The sequence below is a fragment of the Microtus oregoni genome, unplaced genomic scaffold (assembly GCF_018167655.1).
Source record: "Microtus oregoni isolate MIOR12 unplaced genomic scaffold, Mior012 000057F_ref0000458, whole genome shotgun sequence".
NCBI lineage: Eukaryota > Metazoa > Chordata > Mammalia > Rodentia > Cricetidae > Microtus > Microtus oregoni.
In genome coordinates, this window is record NW_024543833.1 from 12,020,702 (window position 1) to 12,048,618 (window position 27,917).

General features: G+C 37.1%; 1 protein-coding gene across 3 annotated transcripts; it reads left to right on the forward strand.

Annotated features, from left to right (window-relative positions):
* Positions 1 to 995: 995 nt before the first annotated feature.
* LOC121438785 (thioredoxin-like protein 1) lies at positions 996 to 27,723 on the forward strand. Of its 3 annotated transcripts, none has more exons than XM_041639212.1 (9): positions 996 to 1,295; positions 6,770 to 6,866; positions 8,984 to 9,157; positions 11,297 to 11,419; positions 13,189 to 13,258; positions 14,603 to 14,775; positions 17,477 to 17,581; positions 23,988 to 24,030; positions 25,359 to 27,723. In XM_041639212.1, the coding sequence occupies exons 1-8, from the start codon at positions 1,198 to 1,200 to the stop codon at positions 24,024 to 24,026; spliced, it is 879 nt and encodes a 292-aa protein (XP_041495146.1). In that variant the 5' UTR covers positions 996 to 1,197; the 3' UTR covers positions 24,027 to 24,030; positions 25,359 to 27,723. The 3 variants fall into 3 exon arrangements, 2 of the variants coding, with proteins under 2 accessions (XP_041495146.1, XP_041495147.1); XR_005973122.1 differs by lacking the exon at positions 23,988 to 24,030 and adding an exon at positions 23,111 to 23,944 and having other exon boundaries at positions 997 to 1,295; XM_041639213.1 differs by lacking the exon at positions 23,988 to 24,030 and having other exon boundaries at positions 998 to 1,295.
* Positions 27,724 to 27,917: the final 194 nt, after the last annotated feature.

The window sequence follows — 27,917 nt, forward strand, 5'->3', positions numbered from 1 at the left end:
AAGGAACAGATGAGCCTGTATTGTGCATATGTGAATCAACAATGCAAAGGAAGTCACCTAAAAATAAACAGGACCCCAGGAAATTAATTCTTGCAGTCCCCCCCCCCCTTCTGTCACATTGGTTTCTACCAGTTCCCTCTTTTCTGGACTTCTAGTTTCTAGGCCCATGAGAGTTGCTTTGTGTAAGCCACTTGTTCTGTGGTATTTTGTTAACACAGCTCCAGCTGACTGTATTAACTAACTATTGTATAGTGGGCTTGAACATCCCTCCCACTCCAAACCCTCTGGCATCCTCCTCCCACTTCCCCACTCCACTTCATATCCCCCCCCCCCTTTTAAACCCACTGACTCTACAAGATTGAATTCTGAAGTGACGTTTCATCCTTTACTTTCTGTCACAAGTTCATCTTGTTTCCAACTTTCCTATTTAAATTCATCCATGCTGTTTGTCACTAGACTCCAGCTTCCTGAAGAAATGCCAGTGTCTCGTTTTTGTCATATTTGGATACATAATACTTTCTGAATGACCGCTCAAAGGGCACCCCTATGTAATGAAATCCGTAAAGAAACGTTTCTAACATCAATTTTGTGCGTGGGGAATTGGCCAGAATACAAGACAGTATCACTGTCAAAATTCTTGCAAAAGGTTGCCTTATGGTCTTAGGCAGCAACCATGGGCCCACGATGGAAAAAGGGGGAGGGAGTCCATCCTCAGTAAAATAACAACAACAACAACAACAACAACAATAATAATAATAATAATACAAAAGCAAACATCAGGTCAGCGAAGCTAGGGAATCAATTTCAAAACGGCAGCGGCACCGCCCACTCTCACAGCCCGTGCTTGTGTCTGCACCCGCGCCTGCGCCATTCCAGTAGCACAAGGCTCAGCTGAGCAAGCAAACGGAAGGCGCGGAAATGACGTCGAACACTCCAGCGCAGAGGCACCCTCCGCGCGGTGGCTGCTGGGTGCTGCGCGCCTTGTCCCTCTCGCTCCCCTCCCTGCCCGTCTCCTCCCCCTCGGCTCGTCTGCTCCCTGGCGTGACTCGGCACTCCGAGCTCCGGGGACGACACGTCGTGGTCGCCGCTCCGGTCCAGGCCCCGGCCTCCCGCAGCTCCTCTGGGCCTCTCTCGGCCTTTCTTTTTGAGTTTTGAAGCCGGAAGCGTCGCGGCCGCCCTGCCGGGCTCTCTGTGAGGATGGTGGGAGTGAAGCCGGTCGGCAGCGATCCAGATTTCCAGCCGGAGCTGAGTGGGGCGGGCTCCCGACTTGCTGTGGTCAAGTTCACCATGAGAGGGTGAGGCTGAGTCTGGGCCCTGTTGGCATTCCTCTGTGGGTCCTTTTCCCCCACCCCCGCCTCGTTTTCCGGGTCCCTGTTCTCCTGTCGGCTTCTGCTCTGGAATGTCCGGCGGTGACTACAGCCCAGGCCGCTGCCGGGCTTAGGCCTCGGCTCTAGGGAGCGGGTCTCAGATGTGCATCCGGGACGTCCGGGCGGGCGCAGGGACCATTCTGCTGGGTCTTGCAGGCTCAGGACATGCCAACCCGCCGACTTGAAATTCGCAGATGTGCTCTGCTCTTGGGGGCGGCCCGCGACTTCTTCCAGCTTGTGGGAGTCCCAGCCTCTGCTGCCTGCGCCGGTTCCTGTCTTTCGGAAGAGACGGCGATCGCTTGCATTTTCGTATCTCTCAAGGCTTAATTTTCCAAACGCTTTGCTTTCTCTTCGCCTGCGTTTCTGCAAAGCCTTTGGAAGATGCAGCTGTGGCTGCCCATCTAGTCCTAATAAAGTAGTCTTAAGGCGTAGTTGGTGCCTTTTGAATTAAGTTAATGGGACATAATGTTTTTTCATGTGCATAACATGTTTGTACCATGCTTGGTATTGTCAGGCTCCTTTGTATATGCAGATAACAGACACAGAATACAGTGTATACATGTTCCCGGTTGGACAGGCCTCTGTGGTGACCAAATTACCTTTTTTCCCCCATTGGTTTTTCGAGACAGGGTTTCTCTGCAGCTTTGGAGCCTGTCCTGGAACTAGCCCTTGTAGGCCAGGCTGGCCTCGAATTCACAGAGGTCCACCTGCTTCGGCCTCCCAAATACTGGAATTAAAGGTGTGCGCCATCACCTCCTGACCCAAATTACCTTTTTACCTTAATGATTTTAGATGATAGAGATCTGAAAAGATGTTAATTGTCTTTGGATAAAGTCACAGTGTAAAGGACACAAAACTGGTGGATCGCTTATTGGGTGTGTAATAATGTTCTTATTTGTACATAGGAAGTAGGCCCTAAGAGCCAAGATTCAGCGTGTATTTTTTTTTCTTTTCTTTTCTTTTTTTTTTTTTTTTTTTGGTTTTTCGAGACATGGTTTCTCTGTAGCTTTGTTGCTGGTCCCGGAACTAGGTCTTGTAGACCAGGCTGGCCTCGAACTCACAGAGATCCGCCTGCCTCTGCTTCTCAAGTGCTGGGATTAAAGGCCTGCGCCGCCACCACCAGGCGCAATTCAGCGTGTATTTACAGAGCTCTTGTATGTAAGCAGTACGTAGTTAGGAGGTTTAGAGATCTTTGTTTGAGCACCTGGCAGTTTTTACGCATATACCAACTTGAAGTAATCTAGTCCCAGTACTGCTGTTTATGTAACAGGTTTTCTTGTGCGTGTTGTTAGTTGTGTTGTTTTTCAATCCCGGAGGAAACATACAAATGTAGATAGCGTCAGGCGATCGGGGTACAAACAGACGTGAAAACAGCTAAGAGGGCTTCTGTTGGTGTTTGAGCCGGTCTTCCCGAGAACTGGAAAGGGGCAAAAAATTAATAGAGGGAAATAGAGTACCCACATGACATGATACTTTTTACATTTACTAAATGGAAGAGCTTGGGCCATGGCATATATATTAATACAAGTCTCAAGGGAATGTCGGAACTCTAGAAACGTGTCTGAGCTTTAGCGATGTTGTCGCGTTTTGTAGCTTCTGTACTAGGAGAGTACCTGCACATTTGTTGGCTAGACTACAGCAGAGGAGAGGACGATGGCTTCAAGGCCTCTCATTTTTAGTCCGTCCTTCTAATCTTGGTCAGTTGGAGCTTTTGCGCTTTTGTGGTTCAGTGGTTTGTCCCCCGCACCGTACCAGGGGCAGAGTAATGAGCAGCTAGATTGACGTGAGGAAGGTGGGGGACATGGCTGCCGCTGCAACTCCTGTTAGCAGGCTGCAGCGTGGTTAACACACGCATGGGGATTGAGCTAGATTATACTTACTGTTAAGTGACTCGGTGCAATAAAAACAATTTTGTGAAAACTGAAGGCAAGTTAGTGCTTACATTTAGATCGCATTTTTAGTTTAAAAGAGTATTGAAGTAACATTTATGAATCTAGTAAGGTTGTATTTACCCTTAACATTCTTTCTTACTTTTAAAATATCAAATATCCTTCCACATTTTTTAAACATGGGCAGCTAGCATTCATCCCACCCTGAGCTCATTGGCAGTGTAACTGGCTTTATTTATACTGGACTTGCAAATAACCATGTCCAGTAAAGTCTGTCCAAACTGCTCAGGGAAAGCTAATGTTACCTCATTTTAGGTTAAGGGCATAATTTTTTCTAATATCTGATTTTTCACTTCAATGATGTACTTTAAGCTAAATTGCACATGGCTTATCAACCATTGGTCTAAATTAATTTTCCTCAAGCACTGTATAGATTGCTTTGTTCAAGAAATTTTCAAGAACTCTTCAGTGTTTGTGCAGGGTTTTTGAACATACTAGGCAGGCACTCTACCACTGAGTTACACCCCAAGTCCCATTTTTCTTTTTAGAGTAAAATGTATAGGGCATAACATTGATTTTACTTTTTTTTTTTCTTTTTGAGGCTCAGACTAGCCTCTTGTGATCCTCCTGCGATAGCCTTCTGAATGCTGGAATTATGGGTGTTCACCTCCATATGCAGTCACTTTAGCAGTTTGAAAGAGTGTAACGTAGTGGTATTATGTACACTCACAGTAGTATGTCGTCATCACCATTATTTCCTAAAATGGCTTTATCATCCCAAGTAGAAACCGAACCAGTTAAGTAGTAACTCCCCATCCTCACTTCTCCAGAAGAGCAAACCTGTGAGACCTCACCTTCCCCAGACCCACCTACTTCCCTGGTAGCCTTCACTGCACTTTCTGTCTCTGGGAATTGGCCAATTTAGCCATCTTATGTGAGTGCAACCATAACAATGTATGCTTCTTGGTCATTTCACTTAGCATGCGTTCAAGGTGCATCTGTAGCATAGCATGCATCAGGATTGCAAATATATCCCATTGTGTGTATGTACCATTTTATCCATTTGTCTGTGGGTGGACACTTGTGCTTGCTTATTAAAAATAATGAAAACTACTGTGGACATTGGCATATTACATCTTTTTCAATCTCTGCTTTAATTCATTTTTAATACAGATTGCTCTGAACAAATTAACTACAATTCTGTCTGCATTATAATCTTAACATTATAACCCAACAACAGTCCAGTTTATTCTCTTATATTTTCCTGACAAGATGAGACTAAATTGACCTATTTGTACTGTTAAGAGAATTAATTCTATATGTTAGTATCTATTCTGGGGACTGGAAAAATGGCTTAGCAGTTAAGAGCATGGTCTGTTCATTCAAAGGACCCTGGTTCAATTCCTAGCTCCCACATTGGTAGCTCACAACCACCTGTAACTCCAGCTCCAGGGGATATGATGCCCTCTTCTGGCCTCCAAGTCCATCAGACATCAGTGTGACACATGCAGGCAAAACACACAAAATAAATCTTTAAAAAGGCATTTTAAAAACTTCCTATTCTGATAAGATTTTCAAAATACTGTCTCTAAATAGTTGCTTCTTAAAAATGGCCAGAATAATTATCAACAGTGCTGTTCTATTGTTTTGGTTACTAACCTAAAAGAACGTATGGTTTCTCCCCCGTTTGTATAATAGGAATGATTTTTATCTCGAGATTGTGAGTATATCACTTTTTTCCCCAGTAAGTCAGATCTTCCTGTTATAGACAGTTTACCCTGTATTTCGTCTATAGCGGGCCTTATTTTGTAAGTGGTTAGGTATCAGTTACCATTCAGGAAGGATGCTAGTGGTGTTTGTTTGTTTTTTTGATGATTAACATTCAAAAGTACACTAACTACTAAAATATGTACCTGTATAAATTTTTCAAGGGACCTCATCTTTATAACCAACACTAAGTATAAGAAGTACATCATCATTAACAGTCCCAGGTTCTTGCATCCTTGGGCTCTTTCCCATCACTTTTGGATTCTAACACTGTTAGTTTTGCCTTAACTTAAACTATATGAAAATCAAATTGTATTTTGTAGTCTTACTCTTTTCAAGAGTCTATGGTTTCTTGAAGAGCATGTAGTAGAGCCATTGCTTTATAAAGAACAGCAACTAAACGCTGGAGATCTGTTGTGGACTTTTGAAAATGGTTAAAGAGTTAGAGTCTAGGACGTTATTCTTTGGAGTTTTTATTTTTTGGCTGGGGATTGACCCCAGGGCCTCACACATGCTAGGCAAACGGTCTGCTACTGAGCTTTCCCCTTGCCCTGTTCTTGGCAGGTGTAAAATGTTAAATGGGGTGACCAGAATTAACGTTTTTGTGAATTGTGATATGTCACAAGTGGCCAAAGTATATTATCTTATTAAGAACCTTTATTAAAATAAATATGTGATTTACAGAACCAGTTATGGACATAGCTGTGTTTTAGTAACAACAATACATTCAGAAATGGTCTGTATGAAAGTTACGCTCTCTGGAAAAACAAGCCTTCCGAAATGAGACTTTACAGGGTGCATTCATTTTCTTTATCCATGTTTGTATATATGTTTACACAAGCTTTACTGAAGATAAGAGCAGTGGCTATTGTAGAAGGCAGGGAAGAAGTTAACAGGTTTATGAATATCATTTAATATTAGAGCTGCAAGGAAATTTTTATTTATTAATAAAAACTCAGTAACTCTTTTAAAAGAACTGGGATTGGATTGGATTTATAAATTTCCTACCTGTGGCCGGCTGTTTTGCTAACTAGAATGTTGGATTTTGAACAGTTTACTTAACTTTTGACCTTCAGTTCTGTTTGTATGTTTTTTGAGATGGGTCTCTCCGTTATGTAGCTGAGGATGCCCTAGAACTTGCTTTGTAGACCATCCTGCCTTCCAGTTTGCAGAGATCAGCCTCCCTCTGCCTCTCCAGTGCTGGAATGGAAAGTGTGCACCACCACACTTAGTCATAATTTTTTTATTTTCTTTTTAAAAAAACTTATTCGTGTATTTTATGTACATGAGTGCTCTGTCCTCATGCACACTAGAAGAAAGCAGCAGATTGCATTACATATGGTGGTGGTTTTTTTGGTGTGTGTGATTTTTCAAGACAAGGTTTCTCTGTAGCTTTGGAACCTGTCCTAGAACTAGTTCTAGTAGACCAGGCTGGCCTTGAACTCACCGCCTGCCTCTGCCTTCCGAGTGCTGGGACTAAAGCTGTACACCACTGCCCAGCTATATTCTTTCAATGAGAACAAAACAGAAAGATTTTACAGTCTTAAGCCTGAGACCTAATATTGTTTCTGTACTCATTAAAGCGATATTGGTGTTTATCAGTATTATAAATGACCCAGATGGATATATTAGAGTGCCAAGAATATCAGTTTGCCTTATTTTATTTAACCTGATAAATGCTTTTATAGCATAAGTTAGTACAGTGTTTATATTATTTTTCTGAATATAGCTCTGTCTTTCTCACAGGTGTGGACCGTGTTTGAGGATTGCTCCAGCATTCAGTTCTATGAGTAATAAGTATCCACAGGCAGTTTTCTTGGAAGTAGATGTACATCAGTGCCAGGTAAGGCAGAAGAGCCTTTTGTCACTCTGTTTTTCATGAAATAGATCGAAATCCAACATGAAAGTGTTTTATTTCAAGTTTTTTTTTAAAAATATGAGGTGAAATTAATGCAGTGTTGTTAAAGTAGCAGGTTATCTGGCAGTTCTGTATCTGCTGAGGCATTGGCTTATTAATCATAAAGTTATAGTGGAGAGTTTTTGATAATAGTTAAATTTAATTTCATCACTTATAATCTTTTTTTTTTTTTTTTTTGGTTTTTCGAGACAGGGTTTCTCTGTGGCTTTGGAGTCTGTTCTGGAACTAGCTCTGTAGACCAGGCTGGTCTCGAACTCACAGAGATCCGCCTACCTCTGCCTCCCAAGTGCTGGGATTAAAGGCGTGCGCCACCATCGCCCGGCTTCATCACTTATAATCTTATCTTTAAAGTATGTTTCTACCCTCTCCTCAAAGTGGTTATACTCTGCATTGTTGAGAACAGTATATGATAGAAAGCTCAGTTCCTCATCATCCTAAATACTGTTTTTGGTTTACCTGTTGCAGTAAAAGTAGCTTCAATTTGCATTTCCTTGATTTCCTCATTAACTAATTTTCATCTTAAGAACCTCATTTGTCAAGTTATCTATTCCAAGAGGTTTTCTTTTGGATGTCTTACTTTTTTTAGTAAGTGTTTACTGTGTGTTAGAGGTAAAAGTACTTTGTTTAGTATATTCTGCAAATATTTTTGCACAATCTGAATTGTCTTAAACTTTTCTAATGGTAGGGGAAACCTGACATTGCACACTTTAGTTTTGTTTTCCTATATTAAATGTTAATAGATAGTATCACTGTCCTTATTTCAGGTATATTAGTTTACGAAAGAAAATTGTTTCATTATCTTTATATTTAATATGTTGAAAATGTACATATCGACTTCACTAAAATATATTGACTTTATTTACCTTAGTTTTTTTAATTATTATACATACCAGGAAATTTACGATCACATGTATGGCTCATATTTCTGTCTCTCTTATTTTTTTTTAAGGTAGCACTATTCTAATATTCTGTGATATTTAGAGAAGATTACCTTTATGCTTTTTTTCTTTGAATGATATATATTCTGTACCTCTTCATACAATCTACATATGTGAGAGGACAGACTTGCTCTGTTGGTTTTTAAGTCTTATCATGAAAAGTTTAAATAGGGTGCTCTGGTTATTATTAATTTCCATTCAGTATTAAAGGGTAGAACTAGAGCAAACTTAAAAGGATAGCTATTATTTTAATGATGACCCGAAATCAGTTCTGTAAGAGTAGAAAATGGATGAGCGCGCCCCTTTTCCAAGACAGAAAACATTGCCATGTCCCTTTCTTTCACAGGGGGTATAGATTGGCTCTTCTTTTTCTAAGCAGCAGTGGTTTGTTTTGACTCATTATTACCTTCCTTATTTTTGTTTTCTTTTGAGACAGTCTCATTTAGCCCTGGCTGACCTGATTTCTCTGTGTAGGACCAGAGGACTCAAACTCAAGAGATCTGCCTGCCTCTGTCTCCCAAGTGCTGGGGTTAAAGGCACTACCATGCTCAGCCTTTGGTTATTTCTTTTTGAAAAATTCATACTGTGAAATTATAAGAAAGCTGCTTACCATAAAGTGCAATTTCTGCTATTATTAGAAGGTAGCTCTTCTGTGGGTAAAGTATATGACAGTAGAACTAATATCTGAAGAGATAAAGGCAGCTGTTTTCTATGTGGGTGTATGGGTAATGTAGCTGTGTCTCCGTAGAAACTCCCTTATAGGGCTGCCTTTAAATTTTTTTTTTTTCATTTGTCATGCCTGACTGAGTATGTGTGCCTGGGTCCTACAGAGTCCAGAAGAGGAAATTGAATCTCCTGGAACTGGAGTCATATAGGTGGTTGTGAGCTGCCATATAGATGCTAGAAATTGAACTCCCATCCTCTGGAAGAACCACCTTCTCTGCAGCTCAGTCTGTTCTTTCTTAAATAATAATTAGGAGTACATTGTTTTACGTTTCTGGTTAGGACTTGTGCTATTTTAATTTGCTTAAAGTTGTAGAATGAAAAATCAAAATGGTATAAGATTTGTTTTAATTTTTTCACTGTTTAATTTTCCTATTGTAGGGAACAGCTGCCACGAACAATATCTCAGCAACACCTACATTTTTGTTTTTTCGAAACAAAGTGAGAATCGATCAGTATCAAGGAGCAGATGCTGTGGGACTAGAAGAGAAAATCAAGCAGCATCTAGAAAATGATCCTGGAAGCAACGAGGACACAGACATTCCGAAGGGCTATGTATGTCATCAGAAGAACAAGATCAGTATCTTAAATTTGGTGTTACTTGGTTGAATTGAAATTTACTGTTTTCTTATTAATTCAAAATTTTTTCAAACTAAAGTGGGCTATTGAGTTTTGTTGGTCTGTTATAACCATAAATCTACATTGTAAATCACATTCCCCTAAATTTCTTTTGCTAAATTCTTTGTCACTCGAAATTGATTTCTAAACTATTAAATAATTCTAGTGCGTGCCTCCCTTCCGTGAGTGGAGAACATGGCATTGAAAACACTTCTCATTTTTATAGTTATGTAAAATGTCCCTTATACCTAACCTCCTATAGTCTATTTTTGTTTGCCTTAGAATCAAATGTAACTTTAGTATTAAATGTATTTTAACAATAGGGTACTATTCTTTTTAAATGGATATGGAGGCTGAAGAACTCAAAGGATAATATTTCTAATCTACATAGAATAGTTCTAGTGCAGTTTTGCATGGTTTGAGATTATTCGGGGAGGAAGCAGAGTTTAGAAATAGTATTTTATGGTCTACACTTGTTTCTCAAGTTGAAGTTACTACATTAAAAAGTTTATATTTGGTACAGTAAAGCAAACCAGTGTATCTGTAAACCCTTTAAATTCAAGCTGAAAAACTAGTCAGGTAGACATGACAGCTTGTCTTTGTGTGCATGTTGTGTGTGGAAATCTTTATTTTCTGTTAGCCTATATCATTAGTATTTATTTAAAATAGCACCCAATTAAAAAGTGTAAATTTTTTGATTGGGATTGATAATTACTGAACTAGGTCATTGATACCTATTCTTCTGGTGTGCTAAGGCAAGTTTTGAGAAAGATAAAGTTTATTTACAAGTCAGCCAAGCATAAAGATTAGAAGACAGGTTTCTAATTTGGCCCCTGAGGATGCTTTTGGGATAAAGTAGTTCTAACACTTGGGAAATGGGTTGGAGGAAAGAGGAGGTTGAGTAAGTGGTGTTTTCTGCAGTGTAGTTACTTTGTGTGGGTTCATAGTGCTTGTGTTCAGAAATGATTAGACAAAGAAGTTCCCTGGGCACACTTGTCCACACTCAGCTGCAGTGTTAGTGCTTTTAATTGGTTTGACCTAAAGCAAAGCAACCTCTAAATTCCTAAAACATTACTTACGATCTTGTGCTCTATGATCTGCTTTGAGGGGGTTTTATCTATAGCTAAGCTAGTAAGAGTCTACTAATGTGGTAATTTCATGATCACCTTTGATTTTAGTCCTTGTAGTACCAGGACCTGAACTGAGGTTGTGTGGGTCTGCCCACCTTGGGATCATCCCTGGGTCAGATTTTAAGTATCTCACAGGAAGCCATATACTCTGTAAAACATCTTAAACACAGTTAAGAATAAGGAAAGCGTAGGAAAATACTATAAGAACCCTACTCTTACCTGGATGTCATGAAAGGAGGAGGGACCCATAGGGGCCAAAGGAGGGACCAAAGTACTGTTTAGGGCGAATGGGATTAGGTTGTTGATGCTTGCTAGCTTGTCCTTGTCGCTTAGGATTTGCCCTCTCATGAATTCCTGGAGACAGAGATCATCTTTTGATGATCGGATTTGTTGGTGTTGTTAGCTTCTTTTGGTTTGGTAGGGTTTTTTTTTGTTGTTGTTGTTGTTTTTGTTGTTGTTTTTGGTGTACATTTATTTTTGCTGTGTATGGTTTGGTTTTATTTGAGATGGGGGTCTCATGTAGGTTGACCTCAGACTCACTGTGTGCCCGAGGTGGCGCCTCAGCCCTGTGTTTCTTACAGCTGCTTCCCAAGTGCTGGGTTACAAGTGTCCTGGGTCCCCTTGAGAGGCTTCTGGGATACACAAAATATATACTTATAATTCATAAGCTCCTTGTAGTAAGTGTCCTGTGAAATAATGAGACCTAAAAGTTGGATTTCTAATACTTTACCATATAGGGTAAGCCTAGATTTTGCTTTAATAATTAGTGATAGATTTCAGTCAGAAATTCAAAGGAAAAGACCATTATAAAAATTTCAGTAACTGTTTTAAAACAAACATTTTCTTCAAAATTGCTAAATCTAGAAAGAATCATAGATCTGAGTCTTTATAATTTTTATGCTAAAGCTAAGTGCTTTGCCTAAGTTTTTTATTTCTTTTGTTTCAGATGGATTTAATGCCTTTTATTAACAAAGCTGGTTGTGAATGTCTTAATGAAAGTGATGAGCATGGCTTTGACAACTGTTTACGAAAAGACATGTCCTTCTTGGAATCTGACTGTGATGAGCAGGTAATTGGGCGCCTATGTTAAAGCTAGTAGGCACTGTCATTCTCCGTGCTCTTGTTTCTCTGTAGTGTTCTCCTTATGACTACATCCCTCTGACTCCTATCCCATCACTGTCCAGATCCATCTCCTTTCTGTGTGAGGTGCCATGTGCTCTGAAGAACATTGCAGCGCTCATGATTGGCCCCACCACTGCTTAGATTACCACCATCACTTGGTCGTTTTTTAAGAACTGCTTTCTGTGTTTTTCCTATCCAGATAGTTTGTGTCTGAGCAATAGCGATTGTCTAGGTAAGCCTTCCCGTAGAAGACTGTCTGCTTAGTCCCAGATAAAAACACTGTTTTCTTCTTTCCCCTGTGTTGCTTTTGCCACGGAGAAAGAAGGGTAAACACCTATCATGTCATCTTTATCTTCTGGGTGTTGCTTTACTCCCTATTCCACTGTGTGGGAAATATTTCTCTTCTACTCGAGCACCAAAGTTTATAAAGTCTGAAGTCTGCATGTTTGTTGCATCTTCTTGTAAGAGTTAATGACTCTTTGCTGTCATCTTTCGGATGTCTTGCTGACCTGCTCTTTCTAGCTTTCCCTCTCACCTGCTTTTTCCCAGCATTTCAGCTCCTTGCACATGTCATGCTTGCTGTTTGGACCCATTATTAATAAGTCAAGTATAAAAAGTAAGTTGAGTAACCAAAGGAAATAGTCTAGCTGTTTTCTTAGACCTTAGTATAGTTTTGAAATAAGTCTAAACCCTTTCTTCTATCTAGGGTTACTTCAGAACTATGATTCATACTGTATTCCTGTGTATAGTGGCCTAAAAACATGACAGTGTAGACTGTAGCATTGTCTACAGCTTTGCTGAAATCTTATGTTAAGGGAAGTCTTTCTTACAGGGTAGGAGTTTAGCAGTAAACAGTTTTGGATGGAAAGAAACTTTATGGATAACTTAGAGCTTCTGAGAGAATCTAGACAGCATTGGTGTCTTAGTTCCTTATGTGGCCTTCTAGAGAAATTTAGAATGAAGTTTGTGGAGGCCCTTCTTCCTTCCACCACTTCAGAGCATTGTGTACACTGAGCCACATTCCTGGTCCCAGGAGTCCTGCTTTGTGAATTTTAGGTCACAGTTCATGTGAGGGTCCATCTTTCTGCATGACTGCATTACCTTTCAGTAGTCACGTGATATGACTAAGTATTTGACACACTAGAAAAATGTGTTACATATTAAAATTTAAGAACTACATTTATTTTATTTAAGAATTTTGTTTCATTTGTGGGAATGTATGTTACTTGCCAGTTTGTAGGTCACAAGATCTTAGTTTTTTTTTAAATACTTATCTTATGCAAATGGGTGTCTTATCTGCATTTATGTCTTTGTATCACATTATGCCTGGTGCCCTTGGAGGTGCAAGAAGAGGGTGTTGGATCCCCGGGACTGGAGTTACAGATGCCTGTGAGCAACTGTGTGGGTGTGAGAATTGAATGCTGGTCCTCTGGAGAAGCAGTCAGTGCTCTCTCCAGCCCCAGATCTAGATCTTAAGTTCCTTTACCTAAATTACTTTTTTCTGCCATTCTTTACATAAGTAATTGATAGTGGCTGTTCTTAACTGTCAAACTAATGAAGTTAATTTCAGCATACAGAATCTCTTTATTGCAATGGTTTTGTTAGATGAACTAGATTTGTGCCACCTTTATGTTAGCTCCCCTTAGCCTTTTTTTTTTTTCTTTTTAATTCATGGTGTTGACAAGTCATTTTGTGCTGAATCTGTTTCCCTCACAGCTACTTATTACTGTGGCATTCAACCAACCTGTTAAGCTGTATTCCATGAAATTTCAAGGACCAGATAATGGTGAGTAAAGGACGGTTAATTAAAAACTGACTTTCTATTTTGTTAAGCCTGTTAGCTTACATTTAAAACTTTTTTAAAAAATATTTATTTATTTATTTATTATTTATACAATATTCTGTCTGTGTGTATGCCTGCAGGCCAGAAGAGGGTACCAAACCTCATTACAGATGGTTGTGAGCCACCATGTGGTTACTGGGAACTGAAAAATAGAGGTCGTTCTCCCATGTGTTCATTGAAGATTATAAATGGCCAAGTAATGTGGAATTATTAAGAATTAAAGTAAAAAAATTTTTTCCCCTTAATTTACAGAGTACTGATTCTTCCTCTCATTTCTAGATATTTAACAATAATTTTTTTAGAATCAAAAATAATGATTGGCCAGGCCTCTTGAGTGCTGGGATTAAAAAGGTGGCGTATGCCTCCATGCCTGGCCAAGGCTTTGTTTAATAATGTCTACTTGTTTGTTTTTATATACTTTCTTATGTTAATAAGTTTTCAATAATAAAATTTTATGAAGTACTTGGTAGATAAATTCTATGGAAATGGTATGATTAAATCAGCCACATATCTGAGTTTTAAGTCATATACTGGCAGTGAAGGAGTTAAGTGGTGTAAAATGGGCATATTACTTATCTAATATCTAAGAAAAGTAAGATATACTAATTTATGATTAATTTCTTTTTGAATAAGTGTTAATGCTAATGATGTTTTCCTCGTGGGTAACAAAATATGCCAGTTGATGGCAACCATAAAACTTAGTATATTGTTTATTTTATAAAAGGTTGTTCACCTGCATATACTATCAAAATCCATTGCTACCTTCCATGTAGCTCCTCACTGATAATGTTGTATTTATTATAGTGTAACTTGTCTTTCTGTTTTAAGACAGAATCTCACCATGTAGCCCTAGCTGACCTGGAGCTTGCTATGTACATCTGCCTGCCTATGCCTCCCAAGTGCAGGGATTAATGGCGTGCCCCACCACACCAGCCCCTAGTGTGGCTTTTGGCACTGAAGGCAGAAACTTGTTTATGTATATACGCATATGTATACTCGTGTGTGTGTGTGTGTGTGTGTTTATTCCTAATATTTAGCAGATATTCTAATGTAGAATGAAACTGGGCTAAGAAGATACCAGCAAATAAGTATTAGAGGAAAAAGATTGACTGTCAATATTCAGATTTTTAGAACTTTTAGTAGAGGGTTTTGAAGTTGTGTATGTTGTTATGTGTCAATATATATGTGGCCCTACACAGGTTCTGTATAAGATGCATTGATGATATAGGAAAATATAGTGTGTTTGTAGTTTTAGCACTTCAATTCTTTCTTTAAACCATTTTATAGGTCAAGGTCCTAAATATGTAAAAATTTTTATCAACCTACCCCGATCTATGGATTTTGAGGAGGCAGAAAGGAGTGAGCCAACTCAAGCTCTGGAACTGACAGAAGATGACATTAAAGAAGATGGCATTGTCCCTCTTCGTTATGTTAAATTTCAGAATGTTAACAGTGTAACTGTGAGTGCATTTCCTTACTGTATCTTCTTTAGTTGGTGAGCAGCAGGGCTGTCTTCTGTGTCCTCGGTGGTTCTAAGTGATTGTTTAAAGTAAGTTTGTCCGGTAAATTTGAGGAATGGAGGATGATTCATGGGATTTGTCCGTTTGTTTAAGCTGGAGATATTTATGATTACTCTATCTCAATTGGTGATATGTGTTAGTACCTGTGTAAAAATTCTGTTTAATTTTTCAAATTGTAGTCTTTCAGTGTAGTTACTATAGTATTACTAAAGCTGGCTTTTTCTTTTTTTTTTTTTTTTTTTTTGGTTTTTCGAGACAGGGTTTCTCTGCGGCTTTGGAGCCTGTCCTGGAACTCGCTCTGTAGACCAGGCTGGTCTCGAACTCACAGAGATCTGCCTGCCTCTGCCTCCCAAGTGCTGGGATTAAAGGCATGCACCACCATCGCCCGGCTTAAAGCTAGCTTTTAAAAAAGGATATTTTTTTTTGCTTGTTTTGGTTTGGGTTTTTTTTTGTTTGTTTGTTTTTGTTTTTGAAACAGAATCTCACTCTAGCCTACTTTGGCCTGAAATGTACTATATAGCCTGCGCTGGCTTGTAACTCACAACAGTCCTTCTGTCTCAACCTTCCAAGTTCTGAAATTGTAGGCATGAGTCACTATGTCCAGCTAAAAATGACCTTTTGCAAAGATGGTCTTACATTTTAAGACACAGCTAAGGTGTATCTGGATGTTGGATACTGCCAGAGATGGTTTTGAGTGGAATGAAAGGAGAGCTCAGCCAGAGAGCTCTGACTCAAGCCGTGACAGATTGATGCGATGCCTTAGTATCAAGGGATAATCAGAGAACACTGTTAAGTTCTTTTCAGGAGGGTTCAATGGACATGGGCAGTTTCTGTGATCGTTTAAAGCTGTGTGAACAAGCTGAGCTTTAATTACCTGAGACATTTTGTCTAAATGAAGTTTAAGACAAAGGTCACATAATAGTAGAACACTGTTGCTCAAGACACTATGCGTTAAATCCAGACATCTAGTCAGTGATCTAAGTAAAAACAAATAAGACATACCTATTACTTTTGTGATGATGAACATTGAATTAAAGTAATAGTTTTGATCAGTTTAATCAAAGAAAGATAGATTTTAAAAATAAGTATAAACACAATAAACAGGAGTGTTTGCATTTAAAAGTAAACTGGGGACTGATTTAATATTGTACTTATTATATTTAAATTGATTAGATAAACTCTGAAAGGAGTCTAGGATTGCCTATGAAAACAATAAAATTGATAAGCAATGTCTTAGAGTAATAACATTTGTTATCCAAGTGAAGAGAGACAGCATTTTTTCCTGTTATTGAAAATATTTTTTTTCCTTATACAGTATATCCCGATTACAGTTTCCCCTCCCTCTGCTCCTCACAGTTCCTTCCCATCTCCCTTCTTACTTGGATCCTCCCCTTTCTGTCTCTCATTAGAAAAGAACAGGCTTCTAAGAGATAACAACAAAACATAACAAAATAGAATATAATAAGGTAAAACAAAAACCATCATGTCTAAATTGTTCAGGCACCAGGCAGTGCCTTTAATCCCAGCACTTGGGAGGCAGAGGTAGGCAGATCTCTGTGAGTTCAAGGCGAGCCTTGTCTACAAAGTGAGTTTCAGGATAGTTAGGGCTACACAGGGAAACCCTGTCTCAAAAAAAAAAAAAAGCCAAACAAACAGAAAAAAACAAAGTTGAACAGGACAAATCAACAGAAGGAAAACAACCCAAGAAAAGGCATAAGTATTAGACCCACTTGTTCACTCACTCACCCATAAAAACACTAAATCTCAACTATGATACATAATGCAGAGAACCTAGTGCAGATTCATGCAGGCCCTGTGCTTGCTGTCCAGTGAGAGACAATATTTTTTTAAAATATTTATTATGTATACAATATTCTGTCTGTGTGTATCCCTGCAGGCCAGAAGAGGGCACCAGACCTCATTACAGATGGTTGTGAGCCACCATGTGGTTGCTGGGAATTGAACTCAGGACCTTTGGAAGAGCAGGCAATGCTCTTAACCACTGAGCCATCTCTCCAGCCCGAAAGACAATATTTTTAAACAGAGAACATTTTTACATTATCGTATTTTTTTAATGGAGGTTTTTTTTTTTTTTTTTTTTTTTGCTTCTATTCTTTATATACTGAGGGAAATTTTAAAATAAAAGAGTTTAGAGTCAGGCTTTCAAACACATCAAAGGCCAGAGCATAGCCTTAGGAACAGATTTCCACTATCATTTCTTCTCGTATTCAAGGAAATAGAATGGGTGCTTGAATATTAGAAAGAATACAACTACAGAGATTTTCCATAGTTGAAAGACTGATTTTAATAAAATTATCAACAGCACCCATTGTAATCATGAATTTCACACTTATTCAGTGTTCTCTGTAAAGAATTTAATTATGACTTCTCTATACCATCATATTAAACTGCTGTGAACTTCGTATGTGGGCGTCTCGCCAGGGCATTTCTAGAGAAGGTGAGATCTGCAGTATAGACAGGGAATGGGCAGTTTTTTAGGAACACTAGTGTGTTATGAAGTCTTGATTAATTCTTACAAAGGTGGAAGGTATTTTTATTAAGAAAACAAATTAAATCTAAAGCATGCTCATTAAAAATAGATTGTAATTAAAAATTATAAATGTGATTTGTTTTTTTGTAGTTATTCGTTCAGTCTAATCAAGGTGAAGAAGAGACAACGAGAATTTCATATTTTACTTTCATTGGTACTCCAGTGCAGGCAACAAATATGAATGACTTCAAACGAGTAAGTTTGTTCAAATGATAATTAAGGAAAATACAAATACAGTTTAAAAGGAATAATTTCTTATATTTTATTTGTCATTGCTTTTAAACATAAAGATTCAAAACTATCTTATGGAAGATTAAGTGAATGCTACATGTTGAGATATTTAACTAAAAGAAATCTTCAGTAAATATAACTCTAAATTGATAGAATAAATGTTAATGAATGATATCTGAGTAAAAATAATAGTCTGATTACATAAATGCTTAGGAATAATAGGGAAATTATAATTAAATTATTGCTTGAAAGGCATAGTATGATGTTTAAGGATTCAGCTGACAAAAAATGAAAATGTATTTACAATGACTTGAGTAACTTTAACATATGGATATGTTATAATTTTCCAAGCATTGTATGTGTCTTAAAATGACACATTACAGACAGGCAGTGGTGGCGCACGCCTTTAATCCCAGCACTTGGGAGGCAGAGGCAGGCAGATCTGAGTGAGTTGGAGGCCAACCTGGTCTACATAGTGAGTTCCAGGACAGCTAAGACAATTACACAGAGAAACCCTGTCTTGAAAACAAAACAAAGCAAAACAAAACAAAAAAAAAAAGGACGCATTTTAGCAAATATATTTAAAGTAATTATGTGTAATGTGTAGCCCTGAAGGTTTCCATGGAACTTACCAGGTATCCAGGACTTTGGGGAACAAGGTCAGCCTGTTCTCGTGCTTTCTGGGGCAGCTTCTTATTAGTAGCAGTTGTGTGGGTGGTGCTTAAATACACAAAACAAGATCATGAGGTGCTCCTAAAAGCTGTCTTCATGCCAACCTACAGCAGTATACAACCTACAGCAGTATACAACCTACAGCGGTATATGAGGAGATGTGTGACCGCACAGGAAACATTGGCCACATGAGAATGGCTGACTGCACTTGGCCAGCGGTTTAGGACTTGAGCTGATTAGCAGGGATGAGTTTCCTTAGAGCTGCCAGTTCATGGAGGAGGAAGTTCCCAGCATACTTTATACAAGGAATTGTTTTATGGAATTAGAAGATCCTAAAAACTTTCTCTTTTTGATGATATCTGCAGACCTGATTTATTTATAGAAAATTAGTTAAATTGTTTAACAGTGGTTGGTTCTATGAGATACATGTTGGGTTAAAAAAAAAAAGAAAGCTTGGATAATACATACTTTTGCTGGTTAGTTTTCAGTCACTCTTACTATCTCATAGCATAATTAAGTTCTGGGAGCTGTAGGAATGATGATGTACCCAGCTGTTTAGTATGTGCATAATGCTTGGTCAGAAGAAGCAGGTATCAAGCAGCTTTATTTTTACCCTATAGGATTTATTTTCCAGTGAAAATGTGTGGGCAACAGAGATGGTCTGGCTGTCTGCTTTTCTGGCTTGAATGGAATGCCATTGGCATTGGTTTTAACTGTTTGTTGCAGTTTGTTACCAGCTTAATTCTTTTGTAAGATTTGTTACTGTAAGCCAGGTTAATGTCTTCCTGTCATTAAGTGTTTTGTGTCAATATCCTATTGTACTTTCAGCTTATGCTTATTCAACTTCTTTTAACGGAAGTAACATTCGCTTCTGCATTTTTACCAGTCAGCTATTCAGTTGTAATCTTTCTGGTTTGCCTTATTAACTAACTGGCTTAAGTATTTGTCTCACATCCATCTAGTCACTTGGTCTGTTCTCATTGACTGCCAAAGCTGCTTTTAGGAGGTGCACTTGCTTAGAAATATTTGTTTTATATTATTTGTTTACTTTTTTTTAAAAGATTTATTTATTATGTATACAACATTCCTTCCATGTATGCTTACATGCCAGAAGAGGGCACCAGATCTCATTACAGATGGCTGTGAGCCACCATGTGGTTGCTGGGAATTGAACTCAGGACCTCTGGAAGAGCAGTCAGTGCTCCTCACCTCTGAGCCATCTCTCCAGCCCCCATTATTTGTTTACTTTACCTTTTCCACCTTATTTAAATCATGGAAAAAGTAGCAGTTCTTTTTTAATTTATTTTTTAAATTCATTTTACATTAAAAGTAGCAGTTCTTAAACTTCTCAGTATCAGGTATCATTTAAAATATGAAAGGTGATTGAGGATCAAGAAGAGTTTTATTAAAATTTATTTAATCAAAATTGACCTGAGAATCCTGGTAGAGTGAATCATAATTGTTATTTCAGCTCTTGGAAAGTTGAGGTACTATGGTTGCTATCAAGTTTGAGGCCTCCTAGGTTTAAGAGTGAGATTCAGAAAGAAAAAGTGGAATTGGAACAATTTTAAATTACAATTAATAAGTCTATTATATATTAGCAACAATATTTTTAATGTTTTTAAGTAAAGGAGAATTATATCAATATCTTGACTCCTTCATTCCCCTCCTATTTTTAAGTCCATTAGCAAAAAACCCTCCCTCAGGCTTCTACACACACTCAATCTCAATTTTATAGCCTCTTTTATTATTATTTATTATTACATACTCATATATTATTACTATTTTTTTACAACCAGCTGTACTGTTTTTGTTCTTTTCATGTATATGGTTTTAAACCTGACTACTCAGCTGGAACAGCCAACTCATCTGTGGGAGAGGCCAAGTTTTCTTCTGCTCTAAGTCAATAGTTCCCTATAGTGCTTTGTCTGTAAGATGGATACTTCGACATTAAAAGGCCCATTGATTTTTGCTATTGTTCCTGTCTTGTTTATACAGCCGTTTCTAGGATACGGTTTTACAGCTGACTTGCAACAGTGTCTCTTAGACACTTTCTTTCCCGCCTCTTCCACATTGTTCCCTCAACCAGAGATTCAGGAGCTCTTATGTAGACATGTCCACTGGAGCAGGCTCCCCATGATCTCTGCATTGAGTTCGTTTTCTTTTTATGTAAGGAAAAGCTTTGGTGAGATATGGTGGCCACACTTACATGAGGATGTAAGGATAAGATTTAGAATGTGGGAAGGATTATGCTGGTCTAACAAAATGTCAGTAATAGATTGTTTTCTAAGATCTAGCCCTGGGAAGCTGACAGTTCTTGGTTGCAACCAACATGTGAATGCCACTTCTTGCACTTGTATGCATTTCTTGCTGTGTGGTACTTGTTGTGGTTCATAGGTATTGCAGCTAAAAAGGGCTAATTAATTGCTTCCTTCCTCTGATAGTTTTTATAGTATTTTCTGGAATCATGAATGTTAGACCACAGAAAGAGGCTTTCAGGTCAGATCCAGCTCAAGTCATTTGAGTTATGTATTCTCAATGTTTGGTTTTCAGCAGTAGGGTCTGAACTTCAACCCCTGAGAGATAACCAAGGGCCACATGGTAATCTGGTTTTGGTAGTCATTTGGACTACACTGACCAAGAAAAGGTTTCTTGAGTCTGGTACTGAGATTTTTGTTAGTCTGTGGTTCTTGTTGGGAGCATTGTTAGTGCAAGTAGCTTAACTTCTTTTATGATGTGTGTGTATGCTAATATACATTTTGTATAATTTTAGGCAAATATAAAATATGATTCCTTGATTATCAAACCACATTGGAATTGGTCTCCCACTTCTCTGTTCGGAGTCCCTTCCCATTTCCCACTTCATATCACCTATCCTGCTCTTCCCCTCAGACCCCACCTCCACCCCATGGTCCCTTTATACTTGTTTCTGTGACACTCCATGTTGTTCACTCACATCTGAAGATTGGTGTAGGAACCACAGATGAGAGAGAGCAGGCAGCGCAGTGTGTGTCTTTCTGGATCTGGGTTACTTCACTCAGAATCTTTTCTAGGTCCAACCGCTTTCCTGCAAGTTTGGTTGAGAGAGGGTGATTGCTACCAGTATGGGACCTTAACAAAAATAGACTGGGAATTTAAAAAAAAACTATAATTAATAAATTCATTATAAATTAGGAGTGATATTTATAATGAAATGTACACTCTCCATGACGCGGAAAGGCAGTTTAGTAGTTAAGAGTACTTGTTGCTCTCATAAAGGACCCAGATTCGATTTGGTGGCTCACCTGTCTGGAACTCAGTTCCAGGGTTTCAGACATCCTCTTCTGATCTCTGCTGGCACCAGGCACACACACCTTCCACCTATATACATACAGGCAAAACGCTTATATACTTAAAATAAAATTTAAAAACTCAACCCCTTTTTGAAATGAAAAAACACTTAATAAGAGAAGTGCAGCTTTATGTTTTTATAAATTTCTTTACTAGCCTAATAGAGTTATGGTAATATCTGTTTTTGTACTCAGCCCATGTTTCCATTGAAAACAAAATATGTATTTGAAAGAGAAAGAGAATTTAACAAGTAAATAAATGCTTAGTATTATGCTGTAGGTGTCCTCAATGAGCAGCTTTAGGGTCCCTAGCAGCACTGTTGGAACTGCTATAAGAATTTAAGAACAGGACTCTGAGTCCTTTGATTTCAAAATTGAAATTTTAATTGGTTGAATGCTTTTCTTGGCTATATTAAGCATTTTAATATTACATTGCTTCTTTAATTCTGGTTAAGATTTATTCTGCTTGCTGTCACTCATTTTCTTTTAGGGTTATTTTTATATTTAAGAAACAATAACTTGAATGCAGAAAAGCATAGGAGGATTTATGTGAGATTGGCTTATTTGGTCCTTTTACAGAGTTTGTCACTAACTTTCGATGAGTTTTGGATTCTAAGTTTGGAACAGTAATGCATTTGACTTTCCTGCTCCTGCATTACCATGTCACAGCAGTCATTCTTCTGTTTGTAACTAGATTGTGTTCTTTCAGGGCAATATAAGCGTAACAGACAGTTACAGTAGTCTCCTGTTTCCAGCCAGTGATGTTTTTTCCTTCACAACCATCTTTCCTTTGACAGTTTAATCTGAAATTAAAAGGATCTATGTTATGATTTTTAAATTTTCAAAGTATATTTGGTGTGTATCCTATATTCAGTGAAGATAGGTTTGATAACTTTTCTATAGTGAGGAAAGAGATCTATGTAAAATGATTTAATGGATCGTGAAATAGAAAGTTTTTAGTATTTTCAGTGTATATCTTCTGTGTGTGAGTTCTTTGTAGATGATTTTAGTTTTCAGCATGTCACTGACCTTCCTTTACATCACTAAGTTGACAGAAGCGAAGGTAATATGGATACATCTTGGTTGTGGATAGCTACGTTAGATGACTTTGCATGTTGTTACAGCTTTGTAAGTTCACTTTAGATTTGCTAGAATAGAAAACACCCTCTATTTGTCTGTTTTGGCCCTCAAAGGCATCATGCATACTTGGCTATTTGTTGTAAATGCATTCTTCATGGTACAGCATGAAAAGCTTGCAATTTTAATTAAGAGTAAATATTTTCTTTGCTAAAGTAGGCTTTTTACGTAGATTGCTTTATATTAAAATACTGGTGTGCAAAAGTGACAAAATTGGGGCTTTTGCTTCTTAGGTAACAAGATGCATGTGAAAAGTAGACCACGTTTTTATCACTTTTTATAAAGTAGACTTTTCTAAACTGGCCATTTACCACATACGCTATTTTTATAATATTTCTATTTGTTTATTTTTCAGCTTTTTTAATACAACTCAATGAACTAAAACTGGAAGATTTTCTTTTTTAATGAAGTAATATAAAGATAGACTTTGTCTCATTGTACCCCTTCCTTGCTTCATTACTCATCTGTCACCTACCTACTCTCACCCTCCCCATGTCCTCAATTGTTGCTGCGAGATTTCTTCAGCTTCAGCATCTGGATCAGCCTTCTTGTTACCTAGATTGCCTCAACCACCTCTTCCTTCAGATTTCATCCCACTCATGACTCTCAGTTGGCCCTTTATTTTGCTTGCAATTATAGGTGCCTTAATTTTCTTACCATATTATGTTGCTCATAAGGCAGTTTTATTTTTGTTTTTTTTAACCTTCTGCTGTTTCCTATTTAATTTTGTTCAATATTTTAAGAAATAATTTTGGAGTAAAACTTATGTTAAAAGTGCTTTCAAACGTAATTAGTTGAGTAATATTTTTATCCATTTTAGAGTTTTATATTTTAGGAACAGGAGAATTGTTTTGGAAAGTAAATATAACTTTTTTGTTCTTTTTTTTTTCTAACTAGAGCAGTGTTACATACATTTTTGGTTTTAGTTGCAAATTATGAATTTTCTTATTGGAACATTTGCCACAAAATCTTTTTGTGGTTGTATTCTCTCATGCTTACCCATGTGAGCTCAAGTCCAGTTGAAGAATGTATGGACTAAACAGGCTGGGTTAAAACTCTAATGTGGAAGACCAATGGATTCTTTACTGAATGAAAGTTTTTAACATCTAATTTTGATGTACCTAGACTTTGGTTTATCTGAGATGTAACATAAAGACTTAAAACAGAATGAAAGAGCTTTATGTTTGGGGTAAGAATCCGCATGGAATGCTGAATTTCTTCTTTTTTTACAGAGAATACATATTGGCAAGTTGAGAGTTGTCACCCTGTGAAACAGTATGCAGACTTGCATCTTCTGCTGTATCACATCTTCTAAAATTTTGTTATGATATTAATTGTTTTCTTTTGCTTAATCTAATAGCTCTGTGTTTTGCATTTCCTAAGTAATATAGTGGTCAATAATGCTGTTATTGTCTGTCAGCTAAAATTCACTTATGGTACAGGTGGTACCATCTCCCCTGCATTCTGGTGTATTTTAAAGCCCCATTTTTCTTACTCTTTTCCACTTTTCTCTTTTTGACACTATTGTCCCTTGGACTTCTGAACTAGTGTACCATAGTTTGCATGGACCAAAGAGGAATTTCTTGAAATGTTTTCCCTGGTTGAGGGAAAAAACAAACTACAACAAAAATTAAAAACATTACTTTCTGTGGTTAATAATTCTCAATGGAAATAGTTTTTAAGTATTTTTTTCATGAATGGCATTGACCTAGTTATTTTCTGTTATAGACCAGACATGTATTAGTGACCTGTAGACATTACCATTAAGAACAGAATCACTTTTATTAATGCATGTGTATGTATAGTATGTAGTACATTATAGAGGGATTTTTTGAGATATTTATGCTGTGAAAATATATTAACTAATGATAAACTCTGTTCTTTAGATAAATTACTCTACCACAGAACCAACAGAGAACCTGTTTTCATGACTTACTAGTAGACACTAGGTTCTTTTTGCTTTGTTATTCATTTATTTATTTTTGGGCACTACATTTATAGGAATCAGGTATTTTTACAGACTTCAGGACTTTTTTTAATCACTCAGATACACAGTTTATTTTTTATATTTCTTACAGTCTATTTCTAGCAACCAGGTTTTTTTTAAAAGCTAGAAAGAATTCATCATTTTCATTCTGTTTTCATTTCATGTTTACATATTGAAGGAAATGCCTAGAAACCCATCAGTTGATATGAAGACATGAATTTAATGTATTTTAAATACAGATTTTGTAATTGACATTTGATTTCTAATTGCTTAAAACTAGTACACTAAGAATGTTTTGCTGATAGCATCTTTTATTATTATTATTATTAACTTCTCTAAACTGTCAACCTGGTTTGGAAAAATTATATTACTTAAAACAGAATGGGAAACCGGAAATAGCTTGCATGTGTTTAATTCCTTGTGTTTAGAGGGAGGGGCATCACAGTTTGCTGCCACAATACAAGCACAGTGCATGCAGAAAAGGTTCAAGGATTAAAAAGTAATACCAGGACAAAAGGACTAAAGTCATTTGAAATTATTACCATGTTAGTATTATTTTAAAACATAATTTAGAATCATTAAATTGTACATAATTTTTTTATTTTTGTTTTTCTAGGTAGTTGGCAAAAAAGGAGAAAGTCATTAGGGTACAAAAGACACTGGAAGACTTAACTGCAGTCAGATTTGCAGCTCCTGGATAATTGCTTGATTCTCTTCGGAAACTGTTAATCTATTATTTGTTGCCATTACCAATAAATCATTGCTTTTGTTCAGATGGTATCACTAGTGTTTCTATTGTAATCTTGATACATGCAGTTGTAAATAATAAAAGTCAGTACTTTTGCCAAGCTTATATTTTGTCATTCTATATAAATGCATTCTCTCTCTTGTTTTTATTTGAATATTGGCTAACTTTTTGTTTTAGAAGAGCTGTGTCTGAAATCCCATTGGCTACAAGCTAGTCTGTCTCTAGAGGAATAGAATGTTAGAGGAATTAAGAGTACTGTTTGCACATGTAGAGTGTTTTGATACATGGATTTGAAATGTGTCTACACATGTGGAATGTTTTGATGCATGGATTTGGAATAACCATGTTTGAGTGAGTATTGACTTTGTATTTTATCAAAAGATATTTGGGTATATCTAGGCTTTATAAATTTCCTCAAATTATAAACAGCCACTAATCTTATCTATCACTGGTAGTTAACAGGTCTACAAATGCTCTGTTTTTAGGGGAGAGTCTTGCTATATAGCATAGGCTAGCCTCATCATTTATACCCTTTTGTGCCTACCTCCCAAAGGCTGGGATTGTAGGCATGTACCACCAAACCTGGTCTCATGTCAAGATTTTAACTCTTTTTGTATAAACCTAAAACTTAGAGTCAGATATTTTCTTTAATAATAAAGGTATTAATATTGAATTCAGACAGTTGGCAAAATATAATACAGTGAATTTATGGAAAAATTGGAATTTAGTATCTAATCTAATATTTATTAATTAAACTTACCAAACATTCACTATAAATGCATAGGTACAGTATACAATTTAAGGTTGAAAGTGAGTCGTCCTAACTGGTTTTAACGATCTTTTACAAAAAACTGGCTAAACAAAATATTTGTTCTTATGTGCTTTTTTAACCTTACAATTGAACATAGACTAAAATATTGGAAAATTTAATGTTTTTTTATTTCATGTGTGCAAAATGTGTTTGGCCTCCTCTGTGTGTGTATATTCATGTATATGTAGACTGGAAGAGCATCAAAACCTCAAGGATAGGAGTGACAGATGCTTGGGAACTGAATGTAGGCCTCTACAGGGCTGCTGCTCCAGCCCTATGAATTTATCTTTTAATTCAGTATTTCAAAAGCATATGTAAGATTATAGCTTGTAATTCAGTTAATGCATTTGAGGACATTCTTATCTAGAAATAGTGCCGAGATTTGCCCTTTCAATACTAATGTATTTATACACGGTTATGATAAAGCTGTGGAAGTTTTAGTGTTGAAGTAGCCCTCTTCTGAAACTTGTGTTGTCAGGTAATGTTCAGTTCATTTGTTTGTGAGCACAGTAACCGATCTGTGATATTTGTATTCTATGTATTTCACAGTCTTGTTGACTTAGAACAAAAGGAAGACAAAAAATAAAAAGTTTATAATGCAAACCATCTGAAGTTAATCACACCTGAATGAAGAACAAGATTAACATCAAGAGTTTTAGTTTATACTTGCCCTTTTTGGGTAATCATTGAAGTGCCTCATCTCAAGTGTAAATGAAAAACCAAGTAGAAGTAGCTTCACATTTGCAAAGGTTCAGACATCAGATTTTTGTTGTCATATGACTTCTGTAACTTTATTGCAGCATACAGATATTCTGTCACTCAAGTTGTAAATTGTGAGGAATGCTAGTAGGAAGCCTATATGTGTCACAAGTTTTCTTTGTGCAAAAAATAAAAAATAAAAACACGTAGTTGATATGTAAAACATCAAGCTAAAATGCTATTTTCTGTTAAACTAAACAGTACATAGTTACCTGTAAATATATGTATACACACATATAAAATATTTACATGTAACAGTTTTCCAGAAAAGAACATGAGGAATATGTAACCTTGGTTATTTTAACATTAGTGTTTTCTAGAAAACAAATATTAGTTTGTTTTGTCAATCTATATTTTGTCAAACTATATTTGTCTAAAAACAATCTATTTGTATGTATCTTGTTTTTCTTATCAAGACATATAGTGAAATACTTTGTCAGCAGAAACAGTACCATAGGAAGGTTTTGTCAGAGGAAACCTAAGAATAAGACTAGCACTTGTTACTGTACTGTTATGTTCGTATTGGTCCTTTGTAAAAGTGCTTTGACTGGCTGGCTGTCAGGGACCAAATGCCCCCTCTTGTACATGAATGTATTGGATGGAGGTAGTCACTTAGCTGTCTACCAGCCATGTTTGTCTAAATGATTAAAGATGTATAAGGCTTTTTTGTGGTATTCATAGTTTTTGCTATGAGTGTACATTTAATCCAAACATTTCATTCATGGCTATCATTAGTTCTTATGTTTATATTGAGAGTCTGGGGACCACAATGTAGGCCAGGAGATGCAGTCGTCTATATATGATAGAGTTACACCCATCAGATCTTAACATTATGGTAACATGAACAAGACCTGTAC